The sequence below is a fragment of the Hemiscyllium ocellatum genome, chromosome 24 (assembly GCF_020745735.1).
Source record: "Hemiscyllium ocellatum isolate sHemOce1 chromosome 24, sHemOce1.pat.X.cur, whole genome shotgun sequence".
NCBI classification, from domain to species: domain Eukaryota; kingdom Metazoa; phylum Chordata; class Chondrichthyes; order Orectolobiformes; family Hemiscylliidae; genus Hemiscyllium; species Hemiscyllium ocellatum.
In genome coordinates, this window is record NC_083424.1 from 532,799 (window position 1) to 559,753 (window position 26,955).

Consider the following 26,955-nt stretch of genomic DNA (forward strand, 5'->3'; position numbering starts at 1 on the left):
ATGGTAGAGCCAGGTACCTCCAAGACATTGAAGGGTTGTTTGGATGAGCACTTGGAAGGCTCTAGCATTCAAGGCAATGGTCCAAGAGCTGGGAAATGAGATCTGAATAGAAGGATCAAAAACAGAAATTGCTGGAAAATTCGACATGTCCGGCAGCATCTGTAGAGAGAAAGCAGAGTTAATATTTTAGGTCCAGTGACCCTTTCTCAAAACTGATCCTACCTGGGAGAGGGTTGCTATAATATGATAAAGATGGAGAGGGGGAGGGTGACGGTGAAAACAGTAGTTGGAGATGGAGCCCAGAGACAGAGAGAGAAAACAGTTGAACAGAGAAAGAATTGCGGGTCAAAAAGTGTGGTGTTGGAAAAGCACAGCTGGTCAGGCAGCATCCGAGGAGCAAGAGAGTCAACGTTTCGAGCATAAATTCTTCATCAGGAATGAAGACCCTCCAGCTCCTCAGATGCTGCCTGACCAGCTGTGCCTTTCCAGCACTACACTGATCGCTAGTATCTACAGTCTTCCTTTTCTCCTAGAGAAAGAAATGGGGAAAGGTCAGCCTGGGGGATTGAATAACTGCTAATGGGAGGATTGTTTTATTGGCTGACAGTAGATGGTTCGTGGTAGCAGCCCATGTGCTGACAAGGCTTGGTGTATGGGGGTTGGGGTAAGGACATGGGAGAAAGTGCTCAGGCCCTAAAATTGTTGAACTCAATGTCGAGACCTGAAGGTTGCAGGGTTCCAAAGCGGAAAATGAGGTTCTGTTCTCCCGGCTTGCACTGAGCTTCACTGGAACACTACAGCAAGTTACAGGATTAGGGTTGGGGACTGGGTGAGATGTGATTTACAGGATCGATACAGACCGGATGAGCCAAATGGCATCTTTTCACATTGTAGGAATTTTATAATGTAAAACATCAGAAGAATCATGAATGTAAGTAGGGAGGGACTGGATAAGGAGAGAAAAAAATCGAGGTGAGGCAGGAAGAGATAGGTTCTGTGGGGCAGGAGCAGAAACAAATGGATGTTTGATGACCTTTTCATTAAAACGATGGTCACGATATAAGGCAAAGGGGCTCTTTCAGTGCTGTAAAAATTCTTAACTTCAGGAATGGGAGCTCCAGTTTCCTCCCACAGTCCAAAGATGTGCAGGTCAGGTGAATTGGCCATGCTAAATTGCCTGTAGTGTTAGGTACATTAATCAGAGGGAGAATGGGTCTGGGTGGGTTACTCTTCAAAGGATCGGTATGGGCTTGTTGGGCCAAAGGGCCTGTTTCCACCCTGTAGGTAATCTAAAAAAAAGAATTGTAATGTCAGGGTGTTAGTGTGTCCATGAGCACAAGGCTGCCCCGGAACCTGCCCGTGGGATGAGCTGGGATATGGCCATCAGCATTCTGGAGGATTTTCTAAAATCTGTGGAAAGTTCTGAACCAAAGCTGCAGGGTCCCAACAACAAGTAACATGTTCCCCACAAGGTTTTTCAGAGAAAACATGCCGTTGTTAATTTCACCGAGCTGGTAGATCATTTTAATATCTGGCTCAGAAAAGCTTCCCAGCAACAGAGCAGTTGTCACTCTGAGAGAATCTTGAAGGTTCCCAGTGAGTTCAGCTCATCCCAATCATCAAAGACATTATCTTTCCAGAGAATATCTTGGTACTTCTCCCACTCAGTCAGTTTTCCAGGTTGATAGACTCCCCTCTGTCAATGTTTTAAAACATAAACACCTCGATGAATGGAGTGCACTAATGAACCTCTAGTGAACATGTTAACATCACACCAACACATTCACATAGTTTAATGGAAAGGGTCATTCTAATGAAGAGACAGGTTGGTGCTTGTTCACAGGGGAACGCCAGGGTTGGCATTAAGAGTTTCTGAAAGGAAGTTCCACACAAGATTCAGGGCATTTCCTGATTATAGAAAAAATTTGATTTCAGAAATGTTCATCTTATTTTCAGTGTTGACGCCTCAATGTAGGACATGCAATGCTGAATTTGCACACAAAGATCCATTAACAATAATGTGATAAAGATCCAATCTCATTTAAACAACAACCACCCATTTTTACAGGCTCTTAATCCAGCAATAGGACTTCCATTTACAACTGCATCTGAAAAACGGTACCTATCACAGTGCGGCACTCCCTCGGCACTGACCCTTGGCTAGCACGGCACTCCCTCGGTGCTGACCCTCGGATGGCACGGCGCTCCCTCGGCGCTGACCCTCTGACAGTGCAGCACTCTCTCAGCACAGATCCTCCGACAGTGCGGCACTCCCTCAGCACTGACCCTCTGACAGTGCAGCACTCCCTCAGCACTGATCCTCCAACAGTGCGGCACTCCCTCAGCACTGACCCTCGGACAGCGCGATGTCACCCTGGGATGTTGGTCCTTTGTGTCTGTAGTACTGCTTGTTTTTAATGTTTAATTTATTGTCCCTTAATGATATTGAGTTCTGTTTTTTGTATAATCAAGGACTGTTTTGTTATTAAAATTTCATGTTCTTTCCTCATCATTTTTGTTGTTCTGATAAGTATGTAGCTGCTGGCGTATGAGTGATAAACGTTGTTATTTTGTCTACAGGTCCTCAGTTAGTCACTGTCTCTGAAAGTCCAGTCCAACATCTCAACAGTGTTGCTGAAGCTGTGCAACATCGTCCCAGTCAGTTCCCCAGGGGACAGCAACGCTTTGTGACCCTTGCTCAGCATATTGATGTAAGTCAGATATTTGTTTGTTCTGAAATTCGAATGTTTAGCAGCTGCGGTGTAACCATGTTCATTCACCTCTCTGATTTTTCTAGATATGTGATGAAATCTCACATTGTGTGTAAATTGCTGAAAGAGTTGTATTAACAAATCCATGTCAATGACTTTTAGTTTGTCCTTTAGCAGTCAGTAATGTAACTCCTCACTAACTCCAAGGTGACTCTTTCATCTTCACTCAGTCATAAACTCTTTACTGATTTCAAAACCTAAATTATATCTCTTCCCATCATTCTCTGTTGCTGAAGGAGCAGCCTGTTGTTCCCCTTCATCACAGGGTTTCAAGAGAATGTTTTTGTATCAATTAGATTAGATTACTTACAGTGTGGAAACAGGCCCTTTGGCCCAACCAGTCCACACCGACCCGCCGAAGCGCAACCCACCCATACCCCTACATTTACCCCTTACCTAACACTACGGGCAATTTAGCATGGCCAATTCACCTGACCCGCACATCTTTGGTCTGTGGGAGGAAACCGGAGCACCCGAAGGAAACCCACGCAGACACGGGGAGAACATGCAAACTCCACACAGTCAGTCGGCTGAGTCGGGAATTGAACCTGGGACCCTGGCGCTGTGAGGCAGCAGTGCTAACCACTGTGCTACCCACGGTGTATTGTTTGTTTTCTAAAGTCTTCACTTGCTGTCAGTTAACATACCAGTACATTATTGATGAGAAGCTAGCTTTGGTTTTATTTCTAACAGGAGGTAATCACTCAGGATTATACTCGCAATCACCCTCAGCAGCTGAGCTGTCAGGCAGGTCTGCATCCACAAAAATATCCTATTCAACAGGTGATGACCTCAACACCACAACAGCATTATGGGCACCCAGGCAGAATGATATTGGAGTCACCTGGAGACAAAGACAGTGCAAGGTAAGAGAAAGGTATAAGCTGATCAGAGTCACCATTTAAAGTCAAAGAGATGTACAGCATGAAAACAGACCCCTCAGTCTAACCCATCCATGCCAACCAGATATCCCAATCCAATCCATTCCCACCTGCCAGGACCCGGCCCATATCCCTCCAAACCCTTCCTATTCATATACCCATCCAAATGCCTCTTAAATGTTGCAATTGTACCAGCCTCTAGCACATCCTCTGGCAGCTCATTCCATACACGGACCACTCTCTGCGTGAAAAAGTTGCCCCTTAGGCCTCTTTTATATCTTTTCCCCTCTCATCCTAAACCAATGTCCTCTAGTTCTGGACTGCCCGACCCCAGGGAAAAGACTTTGTCTATTTATCCTATCCATGCCCCTCATGATTTTATAAACCTCTATAAGGTCACCCCTCAGCCTCCGACGCTCCAGGGAAAACAGCCCCAGCCTGTTCAGCCTCTCCCTGTAGCTCAAATCCTTGTAAATCTTTCTGAACCCTTTCAAGTTTCACAACATCTTTCCGATAGGAAGGAGACCAGAATTGCACGCAATATTCCAACAGCGGCCTAACCAATGCCCTGTACAGCTGCAACATGACCTCCCAACTCCTGTACTCAATACTCTGACCAATAAAGGAAAGCATACCAAGCACCTTCTTCTTAGATTTAAGACAGATGTCAGAGGCAGGTTCTTTACTCAGAGAGTGGTAAGGAATGTCCTACCTGCCAATGTAGTCAACTCAGCCACATGAGGGAGATTTAAACAATCCTTGGATAAGCACATGGATGATGATGTGATAGTGTAGGGGGACCAGCTGAGAATAGTTCATAGGTCGGCGCAACATCGAGGGCCAAAGGGCCTGTTATAGAATATAGAACATTACAGCGCAGTACAGGCCCTTCAGCCCTCGATGTTGCGCCGACCTGTCATACCAATGTGAAACGCTGAAAATTTGTTGCTGGAAAAGTACAGCAGGTCAGGCAGCATCCAAGGAGCAGGAGAATCAACGTTTCGGGCATGAGCTTTTCCTGAAGAAGGGCTCATGCCCGAAACGTCGATTCTCCTGCTCTGTGGATGCTGAGTGACCTGTTGCGCTTTTCCAGCAACACATTTTCAGCTCTGATCTCCAGCATCTGCAGTCCTCACTTTCCCATACCAATCTGAAGCCCATCTAACCTACACTATTCCATGTACGTCCATATGCCTGTCCAATGACGACTTAAATGTACTTAAACTTGGTGAATCTGCTACCGCTGCAGGCAAAGCATTCCATGCCCTTACTACTCTCTGGGTAAAGAAACTACCTCTGACATCTGTCTTATACCTATCACCCCTCAATTTAAAGCTATGCCCTCTCGTGCTCGCTGTCACTATTCTTGGAAAAAGGCTCTCCCTGACCACCCTATCTAACCCTCTGATTATCTTACACGTCTCTATTAAGTCACCTCTCAACCTTCTTCTCTCCAACGAAAACAGCCTCAAGTCCCTCAGCCTTTCCTCATAAGACCTTCCCTCCATACCAGGCAACATCCAAGTAAATCTCCTCTGCACCCTTTCCAAAGCTTCCACATCCTTCTTATAATGCAGTGACCAGAACTGTACACAATACTCCAAGTGCGGCTGCACCAGAGTTTTGTACAGCTGCAGCATAACCTCATGGTTCCTGAACTCGATCCCTCTATTAATAAAAGCTAAAACACTGTATGCCGCCTTACCAACCCTGTCAACCTGGATGGCAACTTTCAAGGATCTGTGTACATGGACACCAAGATCTCTCTGCTCATCTACACCACCAAGAATCTTACATTAGCCCAGTACTTTGCATTCCGGTTACTCCGACCCAAGTGAATCACCTCACACTTGTCCGCATTAAACTCCATTTGCCACCTCTCAGTCCAGCTCTGCAGCTTATCTATGTCTCTCTGTAACCTACAACATCTTTCGCCACTACCCACAACTCCACCGACCTTAACGTCTTCTGCAAATTTACTAACCCACCTTTCTACGTCCTCATCCAGGTCGTTTATAAAAATGACAAACAGCAGTGGACCCAACACCGACCCTTGCAGTACATCACTAGTAACTGGACTCCAGGATGAACGTTTCCCATCAACCACCACCCTCTGTCTTCTTCCAGCAAGCCAATTACTGATCCAAACTGCTATATCTCCCACAATGCCATTCCTCCGCATTTTGTACAAAAGCCTACTGTGGGGAACCTTATCAAACGCCTTGCTGAAATCCATATACTCCACATCAACCGGTTTACTCTCATCTACCTGTTTGGTCACCTTCTCAAAGAACTCAGTAAGGTTTGTGAGGCACTGGCTACCCTTCACAAAAACGTGCTGACTATCCCGAATCAAGTTATTCTTTTCTAGATAATTATAAATCCTATCTCTTATAACCTTTTCCAACACTTTACCAACAACTGAAGTAAAGCTCACTGGTCTATAATTACCAGGGTTGTCTCTAATCCCCTTCTTGAACAGGGGAACCACATTTGCTATCCTTCAGTCTTCTGGCACTATTCCTGTAGATAATGATGATTTAAAGATCAATGCCAAAGGCTCAGCAATGTCCTCCCTGGCTTCCCAGAGGATCCTAGGATAAATCCCATCCTCATTCCTGAAGAAGGGCTCATGCCCGAAACGTCGATTCTCCTGCTCCTTGGATGATGCCTCTCCTGCTGCGCTTTTCCAGCAACACATTTTCAGCTCTAAATCCCATCTGGCCCAGGGGACTTATCTATTTTCACAATCTGCAGGATTTCTAATACATCTACCTTGTGAACCTCAATCCCACCTAGTCGAGTAGCCTGTTCTGCACTGTATTGTTCTATGTTCTATGTTCACTATCTTATGTACCTGCGACTCCACTTTCACGAGCTATGAACCTGCACTCCAAGATCTCTTTGTTCAGCAGCACTCCCTGGGACCTTACCATTAAGTGTATAAGTCCTGCTAAGATTTACTTTCCCAAAATGCAGCACCTCGCATTTATCTAAATTAAACTTCATCTGCCACTTCTCAGCCCATTGGCCCATCTGATCAAGATCTTATTGTAATCTGAAGTAACCTTTTTTGCTGTCCACTACACTTCCAATTTTGGTGTCATCTGCAAACTTATTAACTGTACCTCTTATGCTCACATCCAAATCATTTATAAAAATGATGAAAAGTAGTGGACCCAGCACCAAACCTTGTGGCACTCCACTGGTCACAGGCCTCCAGTCTGAAAAACAACCCTCCACCACCACCCTCTGTCTTTTGCATTTGAGCCAGTTCTGTTTCCAAATGGATAGTTCTCCCTGTATTCCATGAGATCTAACTTTGCTAATCAGTCTCCTATGGGGAACTTTGTCAAATACCTTACTGAAGTCCATACAGATCACATCTACTGCTCTTTGTTACTTCTTCAAAAAACTCAATCGTTTGTGAGACATGATTTCCCACGCGCAAAGCCATGTTGACTATCCCGAATCAGTCCTTGACTTTGCCAAATACATGTACATCTTGTCCCTCAGGATTCCCTCCTACAACTTGCCCACCACCGAGGTCAGGCTCACTGGTCTATAGTTCCCTGGCTTGTCTTTACTGCCCTTCTTAAACAGTGGCACCACGTTCGCCAACCTCCAGTCTTCCGACACCTCACCTGTGACGATCGATGATACAAATATCTCAGCAAGAGGCCCAGCTTCCCACAGAGTTCTCGAGTACACCTGGTCAGGTCCTGGGGATTTATCCACGTTTATGCGTTTCAAGTTATCCAGCACTTCCTCCTCTGTAATCTGGACATTTTTCAAGACGTCAGCATCTATTTCCCTACATTTTAAATCTTCCATGTCCTCTTCCACAGTAAACACTGATGCAAAATACTTGATTAGTATCTCCCCCATCTCCTGCGGCTCCACACAAAGGCTGCCTTGCTGATTTTTGAGGGGCCCTGTTCTCTCCCTAGTCACCCTTTTGTCCTTAATGCAAAAACCTTTTGGATTCTCCTTAACTCTATTTTGAGTAGGATTCCCAGGCTAGACCCTAGCACTCACTTCTATTCCATGCAGCTTTGCATTGGAGTCTCTCCCTCTGTTCCAAGTTGCCCATGGGCTAGATTTTCTGTTGGCGAATCCTCACACTGTGCTGGGCATAGCTGGTAGTTTAGGATTCGAGACCCTATGGAGATGGAGCTTGACAAACCTCTGGTGAACCTCAGTGACTCGGGGTCCACCCTTATCTGAACCGGAGTGGGGTGTGTGATGGTAAGCCTGAGAATGGATTGGCTGCCCAATTGACTGCCCCAAACCCCCCACCCCAGTCTGTCATTTTAGATTACTTACAGTGTGGAAACAGGCCCTTCGGCCCAACAAGTCCACACCGACCCGCCGAAGCGCAACCCACCCATACCCCTACATTTTACCCCTATTACCTAACACTACGGGCAATTTATCCTGGCCAATTCACCTGACCCGCACATCTTTGGACTGTGGGAGGAAACCGGAGCACCCGGAGGAAACCCACGCAGACACGGGGAGAACGTGCAAACTCCACACAGTTAGTCGCCTGAGTCGGGAATTGAACCCGGGTCTCCAGGTGCTGTGAGGCAGCAGTGCTAACCACTGTGCCACCGTGCCGCCCACTAAAGAATGATAGTTCTCTCTGACTGTGTGGCTCTGGGTAGTTCAACCTGTGTTTAATTTGTTGTTATCTGCAATTCTGTTTGACCACGTGCTTTCAAAAGCTTCACTCAGTGTCAGCTCATTCTTTGCACTGCTATGTTACCCTCGCCACCTTTCAAAAATAGAAAATATGGCAAGAGGAGGCCATTCAGCTTTTTGCTGTGCTATCCTATCTGTATTTGAGAGACTCAGGCTCTCGCTTATTCACAAGTTACTTGAAATCCATTTTCACTGCAACTTTGTGGGAACAGCAAAGTGATAAACCTTGCATTCTGATTTACAGGCCAGCAGAGTCCCCTGTCTCAGTGGCTCCAAGTGAGCCTGGATCCTCAGGGAGAGACCAGGCAGAGTCAGAGAATCTCACAGGTCCTGCACGACACAGGGACGTGGAGCCTGAGCAAAGGTATGGGTGCTGACCTTCACCCAGTCAGCTTCATGTTGGAGTTTGGTGAGACAAGAGAACACTCTCAGTTTGATGCAGGATTTGACACGGTGACATTATCAGAGCTGTGCACAAATGTATCATTTTCTGTTTGAAACGGAGTGCCACAGGGATCAGTGCTGGGAGCCCAAATCTGAGCCATTTACACAGGTGACTGGGGCAAAGGGATCCAAATATAAAGTTGCTAGATTTGCTTATGACACAAAGATAGTTAGAAAGGAGCATTGTGAAGAGAAGGTAGAGAATCTGCAAAGGAATATTGGAAAGTGAAGCGAATGGGGAAAAAAATGAGCGGATGGAAGTATAATGTGGCAAATGTAAATTTTTGACTTGGCAGGAAGTTTAGAAAAACATCATGTTATTTAAATAAGATCACTTCTCATTCTTCAAAATTCTAATGAATAAATACTTAACCTGTTGACCCATTCTTGAGAAGGAGGAGAGGGAGCTCTGAGGCACAGAGGGACCTGTGTGCCTGGGACATGACAGGGAGATTGATAGGTTGAGTGACTGGACTAACACTTGGCGGATGGTGTGTAATGTAGGAAGGTGAGAGGTCATGAAATTTGGGAGGAAGAATCAAAAGGCAGACTTGTTTAAATGGAGAGAGGATGTGATAAAGGTGCAGCGCAGAGGGATCTGGGTGTTATTCCACAACAGGTTAGCATGCAAGTGCAGCAATTAAGGAAGCAAGTGGAATTTTGGCCTTTTATTGTTAAGGGAACTCCTCTTACAATGGGACAGCATGTTAGTGAGGCTGCTATGTACAAGTTTAGTCCCTGCATTATAGATAACGATAAGCCGGCAAAGGACGTAGTTCAAAACTGATTCACTCGAGGCTGCTTCCCAGGATGAAGGCGTTTACTTATTAAGAATGGCTAAACAGGTTAAAAATAAGAATGAGGGAGGATCTTATTGAGATATAAAAGATTCTGAGGCAGCTTGGCAGGGTAGTTGCTGAGCATATATTTCCAATGAAACCTTGGACTAAGGGACACTGTTACAGAAGCAGGGGATGCTTGTTGAAGACTGAGATGTGAAGGACTTGACAATGACAAAGGGAGTGGTAATGAGGTTTGAGTTAAAGAAACAGCAGCTGAGCCTAGAGGAGGGTAATGTGAAAACAACAGAGACAAGGAAGAATATCTGTCCTCCAATGAGCTGTGGAAATCTCTCCCCCAGAGAGCAAAGCAGGCTGTTAGTAAGTACATCCAAGGCTGCGTTAGAGAGATATTTCAGAATAGGAACAAGAGGAGGCTATTCCACCATTCAATATAATCATGGCTGCTTAAAGACTTCACTGCGTTTTCCCCACCCATCCCCACACACCACTGGGAATCAGAAATCAATCAATCTCTACCTTAAACAGACTCAAAAACTGAGCTTCCATAACCTTTTGTGGGAGAGACTTCCAAGGATTCACAACCCTCTGAGTAAAATATATTTCCTCATGTCAGACCTAAGTGACATTCTCTTTATTTTTAAATTGCACTCACTGGTTCAAGACTCCCCAGGCATCTTACCCGCACCTTCCCTGGCTCTCATTTCAGTATTTTGTAAATTTCAATAAGATTATATCTCATTCTGGGGAATTCAGGCCCAGTTTGCCCAATCTGTCATCACAGGACAGTCTTGCCAACCCAGGCCTTCAGTCAACTCCTTCGAGAAGTGGACCTAAACTGTACGATTCCAGGTGCAGCCTAACTAAACTCCTGTATAATTGAAATAAGACTTCCCTTCCTCCTGGACTCAAATCCTGTTGTGATAAAGGCTACCTGGTGATCCAAAAGCTTCCAGTAAACCTGTTGGTGTTGTGTGATTTTTAATCTTGTGATAAAAGCTAACTTTCCCTTAACTTGTTTCACCCATTTGTTCACCTTCGGTGACTTACCCACAAGGACACCCAGGTCCCTTTGTATATTTACACTTTCTAACCTTCTACCGTTTAAGCAACAGTCTACGTATCTGCTGCTCCTACCTCACACCTTTTCCCCATTATATTCCAATTGCCACCTTTTTGCCCACACACTAAGCTTGTCCAAATCCTCCTGAAAACATTTTATATCTTCCTCACAACACACATCTCCATTGAAGTTTATATCAATGTGAAACAATACCTCAAGGTGAGAGAGACGTCAGGATATTGTCATAGTCCAATTGTCCATGGTCTTATTGAGCAGCTGAGCAGGTTCAAGCGTTTGAATGGCTGACTGATGAGGACGATAGTATAATTGATTCAGAGACTAATTCAGATGTGTGTTTGCAGGATGGGGACTCCATCTCCAGTCAGTGGGAGCCAGCCTCCGGCCTTCTTCAGCAAACTCACTGAGAGCACCTCGCACATGGTCAAAACCAAAAAGCAGGAAATCATCAAGACGTTGACAGCAGGCAGGGAAGGCCCAGTGGACAGCAAGAACAGTAAGAACCAGCCATTCATCATTCATCACTCCAGAGCCCTCAACGTGATCCTAATAGACCCTGCCTGTTCAGTCAACTACTTTGGTGTCTCATTGACACTGTCCCACGCCATATTCTCACACCTCAAATCAATCCTTATACAGGGATAGATCCTTCTCACCCAGATTCCAGTCAATCAGTGTAGTGTTTGTCTCCCCCTTCACCCCTCTGTCTCTCCCATTCTCTCTCTCTCTCTCTCTCTCTCTCTCTCTCTTCCCCCCACCTCTCTCTCTCTCTCTCCCCCCTTTCCCCCTCCTCCCCTCTCTCGCTCTCTCCCTCCTTCACAATCTCTCCCTTCCCTTCTCTCTCTTCCCATTCCCTCCCCCCCCTCTCTCTCTCTCTCTCTCTCTCTCCTTCTCTCCCCTTTACTCTATCTATCTTCCCTTTCCCCTCTCTCTCCTTCCTCCTCTTTCATCCTTTCCCTCCTCTCTCCCCTTCCCCCCTTCCCTCCCTCCCTCCTCTTTCTCTCTCTCACTCTCCCCTTTCCCGCCTTCTTTCTCCCCCCGTTTCCTCTCTCCCCTTCCCCCCTTTCTCCTTCCCTCCCTCCCTCGTCTCTCTCTCTCTCTCTCTCTTTCTCTCCCTCTCTTCACCCCCTTCTCTCCTCCCTCTCTCTCTCTCTCCCTCTGTCTCTCTCTCCCTCTCCCCTTCCCCCTCTCCCCTTCCCCCTCTCTCTCCCTCTTCCCCTCTCTCTCTCTCTCTCTCTCTCTCTCTTTCTCTCTCTCACTCTCTGTCTTTCCCAGGAACTCTCTCCTCTGGTCTCTCCTCTGTCTCTCACTCACCCTCCCAACACCACGCCCCGTCCCAGAACACACTCTCTGCCCGTGCTCTCACTCTATTTCAGACATCTCTCCCCTGAAGCTGGGATTGAACTTTCTGGAAGTTCTTCTTTCCTGAGAAAATGTGTCTGGACACAACGTGCTTCATCGCTAAGTTTTCTTGTTTCTTGTTTCCGTTTGTGTGTCGTTTTTACTAAATGAAATGATTGAAGTTACTAAACTGAGTTGAATGGGTTTCTCTTGCAGATATCGGGCGGCCAGGAACTGAGATGTTCAATTTGCCAGCAATGACACCAACAGGTGAGACCTCACCACCATCCAGGATCGCTCCTTCCTTTATCCAGTTCCCAAGGGACAGGCACAAGCAGTGAATCCTGTCACAATCACCAACTCGGGAAGTTTGGATCCACACCCGCTGCTTTCCTTGACAGCCTCCTGCTAACAATGTTACTTTAAAGCCAGGGAGTAGAGTTCATCTAGAATTCTTGACAGGAGTAGTGTACACTATTGTAGAGTCAAATAATGACTGGCAGAGGCTGTTCTAGATGAAGATTGGCAGATTCTAACCCAGGAATAATCACTCTCACTGTGCAGATACTTATCAATGAATCTTGCCATACCTTTTCAGGACAGACTAATTCCTATGAGGTAACTCTGCTGCACACTCCCATCATCACTGGGAGACTTATAGCTGTGGGTCATTCTATGATCTTTCAGGGGCAGGTCATTCCCACCTTCCGCCTCCACCGCACCTTCAAGGGTGTCAGTTCCCCCCCCCCCCCCCCCACACACACACACACACACACACTGCACTGCCTCCCCACTATCCCTCTTTCTCCCTCAACCCCCAACACCCTCCAACCCTCCAACTCTTTGCTCCCCAGTGCTCAATCTCTGTTCCCACTCTGCCAGGATTCACATTCTGCAGAATCAGTGTCTCTTTGGTGAGACTTTGAAATGACCTTGAAACTGACCTAAGCAGAGCCTCAGATATTCTCCTGTGAAAAAAGATTGCCTAGCCAATCAATCATGTCATTAGGTTTCATCCACTTCAAATCTTTTAATCTTTCAGTGCCTGGCACACAGGCACTGAAAAAAACACACCAAAGATGTCCATCAAAGAAAACTTGCAGTCACCTAGGGAAACAAAGTTTAAAAATCACACAACACCAGGTTATAGTCCAACCAGTTTATTTGGAAGCACTAGCTTTCGGAGCGACGCTCCTTCATCAGGTGGTTGTGGAGAGTAAGATCATAGGACACAGAATCTAGAGCCAAGGTTTACAGTGTGATGTCACTGAAATGATATATTGAGAAACTGAAACCAACATGGTCATTCTAAAAGATGAGAGACCTGACAAACAATCCAGGTCTTTTTCATTATATCATTTCAGTGACATCACACTGTAAACCTTGGCTCTAGATTCTGTGTTCTACAATCTTACTCTCCACAACCACCTGATGAAGGAGCGTCGCTCCGAAAGCTAGTGCTTCCAAATAAACCAGTTGGACTATAACCTGGTGTTGTCTGCTTTTTAAATTTGTTCACCCCAGTCCAACACCGGCACCTCCAAATCATGACCTGGGAAGACAGTCACTGAGTCACCTGATCTAACTGCTTCTGCACAAATTCATTCCTCACATTAACCCCCACTATGACAATGTAGGTATTTTCTCACCAACCTGTTCAGATATATTATTACACCCTTACCAGGGACAAGACCACAAGGACATTTACGTTGGAAAAGAGAAATGAAAATTCCAATGAGCTGCAGCCAGAATGAGTAAAGTCCTCAAGGGACAATGTTCAGAAATTTTCTGAAGATTGTCCAGTTCTGAGTAACAAGATGCAGCATGAAATTACTCTTGATTAGTTTGTCTTAACTCTGAAACTCTGTGACCAGGTCTTAACTATCATATTTTAGAATTGAGTGTGTGAAAGGAATTATTATTTCCAATAATAAACTGTAGGGGGAGATGTAATTCAAAATTAATATCACAGTTTATCAGGAATGACGGCCTGATGAAGGGCGTATGCCCGAAACGTCAATTCTCCTGCTCCTCGGATGCTGCCTAACCTGCTGTGCTTTTCTAGCTCCACTCTCCTGACCCCACATCCAGGTCATTTATAAAAATGACAAACAACACTGGCACCAGAATTGATCCTTGTGGCACACCACCAGTAACTGAACTCCAGGATGAACATTTCCCATCAACCACCACCCTCTATCTTCTTACAACTAGCCAACTTCTGATCCAAACTGCTAAATCCCCCTCAATCCCGTGCCTCTGTATTTTGTACAATAGCCTACCGTGGGGAACCTTATCGAACACCTTACTGAGGTCCATATACACCACATCCACCGTTTTACTCTCATCTATCTGTTTGGTCACCTTCTTAAAGAACTCAAAAAGGTTTGTGAGGCATGACCTACCCTTCACAAAAACGTGCTGACTATCCCTAATCAACTTATTCCTTTCGAGATGATTATAAATCATCTTATAACCTTTTCCAACACTTTGCCCACAACCGAAGTAAGACTCACTGGTCTATACTTACCAGGGTTGTCTCTACTCCCCTTCTTGAACAAGGGAACAACATTTGCTATCCTCCAGTCTTCTGGCACTATTCCTGTAGACAATGATGACAGAAAGATCAAAACCAAAAGCTCTACAATCTACTCTCTGGCTTCCCAGAGAATCCCAGGATAAATCTCATCCTGCCCAGGGGACTTATCTATTTCCAGAATTGCTAATACCTCCTCCTCATGTACCTCAATCTGGTCTAGTCTAATAGCCTGTATCTCAGCTTTCTGCTCGACAACATTGTCCTTTCCCTGTATGAATACTTAAAAAATGTTAATTCAGCGCCTCTCCTATCTCCTCTGACTCCACACACATCTTCCCACTACTGCCCTTGACTGGCTGTGTTCTTAGTCTAGTCATTCTTTCATTCCTGACATACCTATAGAAAGCATCTGAGGAGCAGGAAATCGATGTTTCAGGCAAAAGCCCTTCATCAGGAAGGGCTTTTTCCCAAAATGTTGATTTTCCTGCTCCTCGATGCTGCCTGACCTGCTGTGCCTTTCCAGTACCACACTAATCTTGACTCTAATCTCCAGCATCTGCAGTACCCACTTCTGTCTATACTGATAGAAAGTTTTAGGGCTTTCCTTGTTCCTGCCAAAGCCTTCTCATGTCCCCTCCTGGCCCTCCTTAGCTCTCTGTTTAGGATAAAGAATATCCTTTACTAATTGTTACTAACCATGACTGACTAAAAACACTCCAGCAAAGATATTGATTCAATCTGATGAAATGGACAATAAGTAAGGGGCTTTGGAGTCTTAACTGGGGGGTTGGGGGGGTGCCTGAGCTGGTAACGCTGAATTTATTAATGAGGAAGGTGTCATTGCTGGAGGAGGCTCAGTGAATCTGTCATCGGCAGAGGCAATGCCTCCTTTTGTCAATTTCACTCAGCTCCAGCCAATTAGAAAGAGCTGAATCTGCTGAGCATGACTGAGGGGCGATTAAACATAAATCTGGAACATTTAATCACACTTTAAATCAGAGGTTAAAGTTCACCGTTTAAAATGTGCATGGATTAAAAAAAATCACTTGACCTGTTTTAGCTGATTGCGATTTGCTGAGAGTTAGTTGTGAAGAATTCTTCCTGACACAATATTCACAATTTATTCTTTCTTCCGGAGTATCTCCATCTTGTTTCATTTTCTCTCAACTTTCTGTTTGATTCTGGTTTAATCTAATCCTCTTCTCTCTCCCAGGATCAGCATGTTCCCAGAGCAAGTCAGTGACAGATCATTCCACAAACAACATGGGATTAGAGGATATTATTAGAAAGGCTTTAATGGGCAGGTACGACGACCACGGCCGGGAGAGGCCAGCAGGCAGTGCTGCTGGTGTTTACCCTCTTACAATCAGTGCCAGCTCCAATACTGTGGCTCAAGGACAAAGTGCTGACAACCAGAGCGTCCCCTCAACAGGTCTGTACCCCCTCTTCCCCTTCCCCCTGCTGTACCAGTTTATGTGGTTCACACTCACCACAGTGCACAAGGATGTGGCGCTAGATTAATCTACATCTGGTAGATTAGGAACCCGGGAATGTTAGTATCACAAAGGGTTCAGACACAGGCTTGATGCTGCTGTCATTTGTCTAATTGGGAATGTTTGAGCCTGTTTTCTGGGAGGGGTTTACAGCTCAGTGCTGTTTTCTGCCGTAATATCAAAAGTTTTACCAACAGCTAGAAAAACTGCAACCTGCTGTCTGTGTTTTTAGAATTGACTTTTGACAGGCAGACATTCACAGGAGAAACAAACTGAAACAATTTGCTAAACTCGAGAGACTTCTTTTATTCATTCTCAGGACGTGGGTGTTGTTGGCTGGGTCAATGTTTATTGCCCCATCCCTAGTTGCCCCCTTGAGAAGGTGGGGGGTGAGCTGTCTTGTTGAACCGCAGCAATCCATGTGCCATGGGGTAACCCACAATGCCCTTAGGGAGGGGATTCCAGGATTGTGATCCAGGGACACTGTAGGATATTAAATGGATTCGGTTACTCACAATGTAAGGACTTGACTGAAAGGTTTTAACATGTTTCCCACTTTGTTCTACACAAAGTACAAACATGTTGGAGTCATATCCCTGGGTACAGTGCAGAACAGTAGCCTGTGAATACACGAGATGGTGGCAATGAATTCTCAGTATTAATCTGGATTTGGATTTGAATTGTTTGGTGCTGAGTTCCATTGCTTTTTGAATTTCAGGTGGAGGCAAGTTGAAGCTTGGTGTTCAGTCCAAAGGCAGGAAGCCCAGGTCCCCGGTGCCTGGTCCAGCCTATTGTGAGAGACCAACGTCAGCACATTCAGACTCAGACTGTCACAGACGGAGTCCATTAACACAGCAAGTGTGGGAGAACAGGCCATCATCCACAGGTATGTACACACCAGCTTTCATTACAAGCAGACTGTCCCAGATAACCGATGTGTATCTGTGATGAACCCACTGACCCAGTTCAGTAACATCATTCACACTTGCCATTTACAAACCATCGCAGTTTTCAAATCAATAAACCAGCAACGAGGAGCTGAAACAGAGCAAACAGTTCACCAGGAATATCCAACTATCAGGGATGTAATGTGGGTGGGTGGGGCATCTCTGTAACGAGGGTGTGTGGGATATCTCTGATGTAACATGGGTGAGGGGGATATCTCTGATGTAACGAGGGTGAGTGGGGTATGTCTGATGTAACGAGGGTGAGTGGGTGAATTCCCAGGACAATACATCAAACAACAACGAGTTTTTATTACGGTCTGTGGTATTCAGAGGCTGGACCATTATTTCTTGCCCCCTCTGTCCTTCATTACCCCCCAGAGAGTGGCTTGTGCTGCTGTTTCAGAGGAGAAGAAAGAGCCCCCTCCATTGCTGTGGGTCTGGAGTCACATTAGATTAGATTAGACTTACAGTGTGGAAACAGGCCCTTCGGCCCAACAAGTCCACACCGACCCGCCGAAGCGCAACCCACCCATACCCCTACATTTACCCCTTACCTAACACTACGGGCAATTTAGCATGGCCAATTCACCTGACCTGCACATCTTTGTAACTGTGGGAGGAAACCGGAGCACCCGGAGGAAACCCACGCAGACACGGGGAGAACGTGCAAACTCCACACAGTCAGTCGCCTGAGTCAGGAATTGAACCCGGGTCTACAGGCGCTGTGAGGCAGCAGTGCTAACCACTGTGCCACCGTGCCGCCCTCAAATGTAGGGCAGACCGGGTCAGGATGGCAGAGTTCCTTCCCGAAAGGACTTTGTGACCCCAGTGGGGATTTCTGACAATGGGTCATTGACGGTCACTGTGTAAATCAGCTTTGTGTTCGAGGTTTTTGATTGAATTTAAATTGCATCAGGAGTGGGGGTGGGTTGTGAAATTATATCTCAGATCATTCAGGTAGTCCCAGAATTATTCACCCAATGGCATCCCCATAAAGTTCCCCAGTGCCCCCATGGCTGGGAGGTTAGGGGCAGGTCAGTCTGGGGCTTCTACCATCAATCCCATAGTCCTCTGGTTGCAGTATAAGGTCAGAGTGCAATGGCCCTGTCCTCATGGGATCCACTTCCATTCTGTCACATCGGTGGGGGGCTACTCAGAGTAAAAATGGGTTCTCCGTATTGGTCAGAAAGTGGATCTTTAAACAAACCATAACCCACCAACTAACACATGTCAACCGATCACACCAGAACCAATAATCTAAGTTTATATACCTCTGCAATACTGAGGGAGCACCGCGCTATCGGAGGGTCAGTACTGAGGGAGTGCTGCGCTGTCGGAGGGTCCGTGCTGAGGGAGTGCTGCACTGTCGGAGGGTCAGTGCTGAGGGAGTGCTGCGCTGTCGGAGGGTCCGTGCTGAGGGAGTGCTGCGCTGTCGGAGGGTCAGTGCTGAGGGAGTGCTGTACTGTCGGAGGGTCAGTGCTGAGGGAGCACCGCGCTATCGGAGGGTCAGTGCTGAGGGAGTGCCGCACTGTCGGAGGGTCAATACTGAGGGAGCACCGCGCTATCGGAGGGTCAGTGCTGAGGGAGTGCTGTACTGTCGGAGGGTCAGTGCTGAGGGAGTTGCTGCGCTGTCGGAGGGTCAGTGCTGAGGGAGTGCTGCACTGTCGGAGGGTCATTACTGAGGGAGTGCAGTACTGTCGGAGGGTCAGTGCTGAGGGAGTGCTGTACTGTCGGAGGGTCAGTGCTGAGGGAGTGCTGCGCTGTCAGAGGGTCAGTGCTGAGAGAGTGGCGCACAGTCGGAGGGTCAGTGCTGAGGGAATGGGCACTGTCGGAGAGTCAGTGCTGAGGGAGTGCCGCACTGTCGGAGGGTCAGCGCTGAGGGAGTGCCGCACTGTCAGAGGGTCAGTGCTGAGGGAATGGGCACTGTCAAAGAGTCAGTGCTGAGGGAGTGCCGCACTGTCAGAGGGTCAGCGCTGAGGGAGTGCCGCACTGTGGAGGGTCAGCGCTGAGGGAGTGCCGTACTGTCAGAGGGTCAGTACTGCGGGAGTGCCGCACTGTGGAGGGTCAGTGTTGAGGGAGTGGGCACTGTCGGAGGGTCAGGTGGATGACTCTCAGTTGAATTGTTAAACTGAGACCTTCTCTGTACTGTATTTAGTTATGTACATGTTGTGTAGGAAAGCGAGGTGCCCTTGACAGTGTGCGATGTTATAATGAGAGGGAGGATTTTAGTTTGGGATTGGGTCGATGTGAGATTGAGCCTTTCTCTTTGTTTGCAGGTTCTGCTCCATTTCCCTACAACGTTCTGACAGCGAGACTCCCACCAGGCCTTCTCTCAACATCATTGGCTCCACGCTCTGTGCTAGTCCCAATGCTGCAGCAGCAGCAGCACTGGGAGAGGGAGCCATTGCTGTCTGCTCAGTATGAAACCCTGTCTGACAGCGAATAAACCGCAGAGACCTGCTGCTGTATAATGGAGACTTCAAACAGACCCTCTCCCTCAACACTGACTGCATGAAACCACATATTCATCGCTATTTTAAGGCAATTTACTGGTGTACATCCGGAAGCTGCGATAAATATCCTTCTCTAACTTCACCTTTTCACAAAGCAATGTTTATTTTTATTTTTTTTATTTAGTAATTTTAAGTTGCCTTTTAACCTATCACTTTGTTTCTCTGACTTTATTAAAAATTAATTTAGACAACCCTTGGTGATTTTGATGTTTCTCAAAGTCAGTTTCTCTTTTCTGGTGATTCCGCCAAACTCAATCAAGCCAATGTCCACCCAGCTCCTAATCACAATTGTTGACAATCCCAATAAATGGTCACTGTATGGGTCAGCGGGCAGTCTGTCTCAGTGAGTGGTCACTGTATTGGTCAGCAGGCTGTCTGTCTAGGGGAGTGGTCACTGTATTGGTCAGCGGGCAGTCTGTCTCGGGGAGTGGTCACTGTATTGGTCAGCAGGCAGTCTGTCTCGGGGAGTGGTCATTGTGTTGATCAGTGGTCAGTCTGTCTCAGGGAGTGGTCACTGCATTGGTCAGCGGTCATTGTGTTGGTGAGCGGTCAGTCTGTCTGACTTTCTAGGTGTTTGTAGGTGCCATGGCACATTGTGACCTGTTGATGAAGCCACTGAGCAGGTTGACTCGTGCACCTCCTGATGCTGCCTGCCTTGCTGTGTCCCTCTCCCTCCTGATGCTGCCTGCCTTGCTGTGTCCCTCTCCCTCCTGATACTGCCTGCCTTGCTGTGTCCCTCTCCCTCCTGATGCTGCCTGCCTTGCTGTGTCCCTCTCCCTCCTGATGCTGCCTGCCTTGCTGTGTCCCTCTCCCTCCTGATACTGCCTGCCTTGCTGTGTCCCTCTCCCTCCTGATGCTGCCTGCCTTGCTGTGTCCCTCTCCCTCCTGATGCTGCCTGCCTTGCTGTGTCCCTCTCCCTCCTGATGCTGCCTGCCTTGCTGTGTCCCTCTCCCTCCTGATGCTGCCTGCCTTGCTGTGTCCCCCTTCCCTCCTGATACTGCCTGCCTTGCTGTGTTCCCCCTCCCTCCTGATGCTGCCTGCCTTGCTGTATCCCCCTTCCTCCTGATACTGCCTGCCTTGCTGTGTCCCCCTCCCTCCTGATGCTGCCTGCCTTGCTGTATCCCCCTTCCTCCTGATACTGCCTGCCTTGCTGTGTCCCTCTCCCTCCTGATGCTGCCTGCCTTGCTGTGTCCCCCTCCCTCCTGATGCTGCCTGCCTTGCTGTATCCCCCTTCCTCCTGATACTGCCTGCCTTGCTGTGTCCCCCTCCCTCCTGATGCTGCCTGCCTTGCTGTATCCCCCTTCCTCCTGATACTGCCTGCCTTGCTGTGTCCCTCTCCCTCCTGATGCTGCCTGCCTTGCTGTGTCCCCCTTCCCTCCTGATACTGCCTGCCTTGCTGTGTTCCCCCTCCCTCCTGATGCTGCCTGCCTTGCTGTATCCCCCTTCCTCCTGATACTGCCTGCCTTGCTGTGTCCCCCTCCCTCCTGATGCTGCCTGCCTTGCTGTATCCCCCTTCCTCCTGATACTGCCTGCCTTGCTGTGTCCCTCTCCCTCCTGATGCTGCCTGCCTTGCTGTGTCCCTCTCCCTCCTGATGCTGCCTGCCTTGCTGTATTCCCCCTCCCTCCTGATGCTGCCTGCTTTGCTGTGTCCCCCTCCCTCCTGATACTGCCTGCCTTGCTGTGTCCCTCTCCCTCCTGATACTGCCTGCCTTGCTGTGTCCCTCTCCCCTCCTGATACTGCCTGCCTTGCTGTGTTCCCTCTCCCTCCTGATGCTGCCTGCCTTGCTGTGTTCCCCTCCCTCCTGATGCTGCCTGCCTTGCTGTGTTCCCCTCCCTCCTGATGCTGCCTGCCTTGCTGTGTCCCCCTCCCTCCTGATGCTGCCTGCCTTGCTGTGTTCCCTCTCCCTCCTGATGCTGCCTGCCTTGCTGTGTCCCTCTCCCTCCTGATGCTGCCTGCCTTGCTGTGTTCCCTCTCCCTCCTGATGCTGCCTGCCTTGCTGTGTCCCTCTCCCTCCTGATACTGCCTGCCTTGCTGTGTCCCCCTCCCTCCTGATGCTGCCTGCCTTGCTGTATTCCCCCTCCCTCCTGATGCTGCCTGCCTTGCTGTGTCCCTCTCCCCTCCTGATACTGCCTGCCTTGCTGTGTTCCCTCTCCCTCCTGATGCTGCCTGCCTTGCTGTGTTCCCTCTCCCTCCTGATGCTGCCTGCCTTGCTGTGTCCCCCTTCCTCCTGATACTGCCTGCCTTGCTGTGTCCCTCTCCCTCCTGATGCTGCCTGCCTTGCTGTGTCCCCCTTCCTCCTGATGCTGCCTGCCTTGCTGTGTCCCTCTCCCTCCTGATGCTGCCTGCCTTGCTGTGTCCCCCTTCCTCCTGATGCTGCCTGCCTTGCTGTGTCCCTCTCCCTCCTGATGCTGCCTGCCTTGCTGTGTCCCTCTCCCTCCTGATGCTGCCTGCCTTGCTGTGTCCCTCTCCCTCCTGATACTGCCTGCCTTGCTGTGTCCCTCTCCCTCCTGATGCTGCCTGCCTTGCTGTGTCCCCCTCCCTCCTGATGCTGCCTGCCTTGCTGTGTCCCTCTCCCTCCTGATGCTGCCTGCCTTGCTGTGTCCCTCTCCCCTCCTGATACTGCCTGCCTTGCTGTGTCCCTCTCCCTCCTGATGCTGCCTGCCTTGCTGTGTCCCCCTTCCTCCTGATGCTGCCTGCCTTGCTGTGTCCCTCTCCCTCCTGATGCTGCCTGCCTTGCTGTGTCCCCCTCCCTCCTGATGCTGCCTGCCTTGCTGTGTCCCCCTCCCTCCTGCCTGTCTCCCCTCACCTGCAGGTTTATTGTCTCTAATCCCTTTGTTAGCTCTTGCCTGCCATCCTGTGGACACTAGTAGTACTGCAGTGTTTGGGATTTGTGGGAAGTTACACCAAGCCCTGGTTAGTTATAACTAATCACATGTGCCTGACTGGTTCGAGATAAGTCATCAAAATAAACAGCAATTAAAGATGGAGATTGTTTCTGAGTGTCCCAACATTAATAATTGTATTGATTCCATTTCCAGATGGATTGGCCTTATCAGGTGTTTATTTCATTGGCATCTTTTTAAAAAATTTCCTCAGTATATATTCCTCGTCGTGGCCTCAGATATTATTCAATAACGAGTTGTATTTCTCCCTGTACGTCCTTGTCCATTATTTCAGTCATCCTTGCCCCTTTCAGTTCCCACCTTCTCCCCAGCTCCCTCCCACACTCATTCTCTCCAATTCCAAATTCCTGCCTTCGTGCTCTGTGATTGGTCACTGACCAGTCTCTGACTTCTCTCCCTCCCCCATCAACCTCTCCACCTCTCCATGCCCTCGTCCTCTCCTCTCAATCCTGTTTCCATTTCCCCTCCTTTCCCCATGTTTCCCCCTTTCTTGCTCCCTTCCCTGCTCCTTCATGCCCTCTGTAATTCCCCCTCAGAGAGTTGGGTATGTCTTACCAGGAGCCTGTTCCATCCTTCCTGTCCCCCCACGGCGACTGTAACCAAAGTCCATGGAAGCATCAAATTATGAAGAGACTCCGACAGATTTGTTGAATTTTGAACAAATCTGTGACACTGGGAAATGTTGAAGTTGTGCATTTTGGGGGCATTAGAGAAGCCAGGACAACATGGGAAACTGAGAAAGATTGGGAAGAGGGACAGTTCCAGGGCTGAAGGAAGTGGAGAGAATTGATGGGGAAATAATCAAGTTATAACAATAACAACCTCCAGGAACGTCACCTGCTCCACTGAGCTATGCTGAATACAAAAGTCTCAGGCACCACAGCAGAGTCGATTCACCAGAATGATAACAGGCGTTTGAGATGTAAATTCTGAGAAGAGATGAAATATACACTGATTGTATTCTCTTGAAAGAGGGAAATATTCCTGAAGTGTTTCATCCTGCACTTGTCCGGACACAGACACAAGAATATCAAATCTCAAAGCAAACAACAATTTACACTGCATGGAAAATGATTAACTTCGTACAGGAAAAGGCCCTTCACCCCTCGGTGTCTGTACTGACCATACTGCCGTTCTAAACAAATTCCATCTGCCTGCACATGGTCTGTATCTCCCTATTCTTTGTCTTTTCATGTCTCTGTTTAAATTGTTAAACATTATTCGTGTCAGAAAAACACCTTTCCACAACCACACTCTGTTTTCGGTGACCAAGCCAATTTTGTATCCAACTTACCCATGTGATTTAATCTTTTGGACCAGCCTACCACAAAGGACTTGTCAAATGTTTTAGTAGAGCCCATGCCCTCATCAATCATCTTTGTCACTTGCTCAAAAAACTCATCAAAGTTTTGAGACAAAACCTCACCCACACAAAGCTTCGCTGATTGTCCCTAAGAAGACCATTCTTTTTCAGATGCAAGTAAATCTTGTCCAAAAGAGTCTTCTCCGATAATTTACCAACTAATGATGATAATACACCAGCCTGTAATTTCCTGGATTATCCCTGTTGCCTCTGATAAACAAAGGAACAACATTGGCTATTTTCCAGTCCTTTGGGACCTAGCCTGTGGTTGAAGAGTGTACAAAAATCCTTGTCAAAGCGTCAGCAATCTCGTCCCTTGTCTCCCTCAGTTTCCTCGGATAGATCTCCGGAGACTTATCTACCTTAACTCTTTTCAAGGCATCCAACACCATCACCATCATGACATGGAAATGCCCCAGAATATCAACATACCCCTCCCTGATCTTCCCATCATCCATGTCCTTGATGAATATTTGTTAAGTATTTGTTAAGGACCTCGCCCACTTCCTCCAGGTCCACACACAAATTCCCACCTTTGCCTTTGAGTAAACTTACTCTTTCCCTTTGTTCCTCATGTATAAAATGGTGAAGGTGTTAACTGGGAGAATGTTTGCCCCATGACCCTGTAATCATTGGCCTGCCCTGGCTCTCTCTTCATTTTAAAATCTTTTCAGATCCTTGCCTGGCCTCATCCCTCCCCATCCCTAATCGCCTCCACATTCTCCAGGATTTCCCCAGATTATAGCCTCCTCAACATCCCTGATTTTAATCACTCTGCCATTGGTGCTTGGTCAGGTTGATCCCAACCAATTAGCAGCCAGACTGGATGAACTTAGACATAGAACATAGAAAAGTACAGCACAGAACAGACCCTTTGGCCCACGATATTGTGCCGAGGTTTAATCCTTATGGAAAATATAATAACCTACGCACCCTTCAACTCACTGCTATCCATGTGCATGTCCAGCAGTCGCTTAAATGTCCCCAATGACTCTGCTTCCACCACCACAGCTGGCAACACATTCCATACATTCACAACTCTCTGCGTAAAGAACCTACCTCTGCCGTCTCCTTTATACCTTCCTCCTAATATCTTCAAACAATGACTTCTCGTACCAGTCAATCCTGCCCTGGGGAAAGGTCTCTGTCTATTGACTCTACTTATTCCACTCATTACCTTGTACACCTCGATCAGGTCTCCTCTCTTTCTCCTTCTCTCCAGAGAGAAAAGTCCGAGCTTATTCAACTTTTCTTCATAAGGCAAGCCCTCCAGTCCAGGCAGCATCCTGGTAAACCCTCTTTGCACCCTCTCCAAAGCCTCTGTATCTTTCCTATAGTAGGGCGACCAGAACTGGACACAATATTCCAAGTGTGGTCTCACCAGGGACTTGTAGAGCTGCAGCAAAACCTCGCAGCTCTTAAACTCGATCCCCCTGTTAATGAAAGCCAGAATGCCATATGCTTTTTTAACAACCCTATCCACTTGGGTGGCAACTTTGAGGGATCTATGTACTTGCACACCCAGATCCCTCTGTTCCTCCACACTGCCAAGCGTCCTGTCTTTAATCCTATATTCAGCATTTGCGTTCGACCTTCCAAAATGCATCACTTCACATTTATCCAGATTGAACTCCATCTGCCGTTTCTCAGCCCAGCTCTGCATCCTGTCTATGTCGCGTTGCAGCCTGCAGTAGCCAGCTATACTATCGACGACACCTCCAACCTTTGTGTCATCTGCAAATTTACTAATCCACCCCTCAACCTCCTCATCCAAGTCATTTATAAAAACTACAAAGAGCAGAGGCCCCAGAACAGAGCCCTGCGGGAGCCCACTCAACACTGACCTCCAGGTAGAATATTTCCTGTCTACAATCACTCTCTGCCTTCTGTCAGCCAACCAATTCTGAACGTGGCATAATTTGTAATTGCAAAGAGTCAATCAATGCCTGTCCTCTTGATGACAGTTCATACAAAGGTCATGAATCGTTGGGATTGTGGCTTTAAATCTCATGCAATAATTTAGCACTGAGTTAATGGTTAACTGTTCTGAATATTGACTCCATCCTCTGGTGAACTGTTAGTCTGAAAGGACAGAGAATTAAAGGAAGCATTGCCTGTGCTGTTAAACATGTAAAACGAACCATTATTTAACAGCCTCATTCTCTGCAGTAAAATCCTCTTTAATTTTATATGTTGTAGATTTTTTAAAATTCTTTCATGGAGTTTGGGTTTTGCTGGGCTGGGTCCTTCCCTAATTATCCTGGAGAAGGTGAGCTGTTTTCTTGAACGTTTTGCCCACATGAATCCCAGTCGAGGGCAACCCAAATCCACTGGGGAGGGAATGCCAGGACTTTGATCCAGTGACAGTAAAGGGACAGGGATTTACTTCCAAATTGGGAAGGTGAACAGATTGAAGGGGAACTTAAAGGTGATGGTGTTCCCATGTATCTACTACCCTTGTACTTCTAGATGGTAGAGGTCGTTGGTTTGGAAGGTGCTGTCTGAGGATTTTGGTGGATTTCTGCAGAGCATCTTGTCATCACATGGGGCTGCTGCTTGTCAGCCCATTGCCAGCCACTGAGGATACCATTAGCTGTGATTGGTTCTCCCAGGCTGACCTTTACCCATTCCTTTGTCGGCCCGACTGTTCCAGTGCCTCTCTGGGCTCCACCTCCACCTATCGTTTATTCCTTTCTCCCCCATCCCATTATTACCATATGTGCCATTTTTCCCGAATTAATATCAGTTCTAAGGAAGGGTGACTTAACCTGAAATGTTAACTCTGATTTCTCTCCACAGATGTTGCCAGACCTGCTGAGATTTTCCAACCATTTCTGTTTTTGTTTCTGATTTCCAAAATGTACAGTTCTTTCATTTTTTGTAATGTAGTGCCAGTTCCCAGTGAGCACGGTCTCTAATCAGCAAACAATCAGCCAGTATTTCACTGATTCCCAAATATAACCGGATCACAAGGATGGGAAACAGGGGAACTAATCAGGAGCCAGCCTGTTGGGCCTTTTGACTCATTCTCTGTCAGACTGCCATTGGGGTGGGGGGTAGTGTGTAGGAGGGGTCACACAGTTTATCTGCTGTCCAGCTGTTTGTGAGTTACATGACCTTCACCTCTGGCTGTAGTTTGGGCAGCAGCTTCCTCAGTGATTTACTGGAAACGCT

At 47.4% G+C, this 26,955-nt stretch overlaps 1 protein-coding gene across 8 annotated transcripts in view; it reads left to right on the forward strand.

The window, feature by feature from the left end:
* ncor2 (nuclear receptor corepressor 2) overlaps positions 1 to 19,674 on the forward strand; it is a 246,500-nt gene extending 226,826 nt beyond the window's left edge. For all 8 annotated transcript variants that reach the window (XM_060843298.1, XM_060843304.1, XM_060843302.1 and 5 more), the window contains 8 exons: positions 2,581 to 2,711; positions 3,465 to 3,637; positions 8,601 to 8,720; positions 11,026 to 11,177; positions 12,239 to 12,292; positions 15,775 to 15,993; positions 16,773 to 16,940; positions 19,278 to 19,674. In XM_060843298.1, the coding sequence (XP_060699281.1) occupies positions 2,581 to 2,711; positions 3,465 to 3,637; positions 8,601 to 8,720; positions 11,026 to 11,177; positions 12,239 to 12,292; positions 15,775 to 15,993; positions 16,773 to 16,940; positions 19,278 to 19,447 (1,187 nt within the window). In that variant the 3' untranslated portion in view covers positions 19,448 to 19,674. The remainder of the gene's footprint in view (positions 1 to 2,580; positions 2,712 to 3,464; positions 3,638 to 8,600; positions 8,721 to 11,025; positions 11,178 to 12,238; positions 12,293 to 15,774; positions 15,994 to 16,772; positions 16,941 to 19,277) is intronic.
* Positions 19,675 to 26,955: the final 7,281 nt, after the last annotated feature.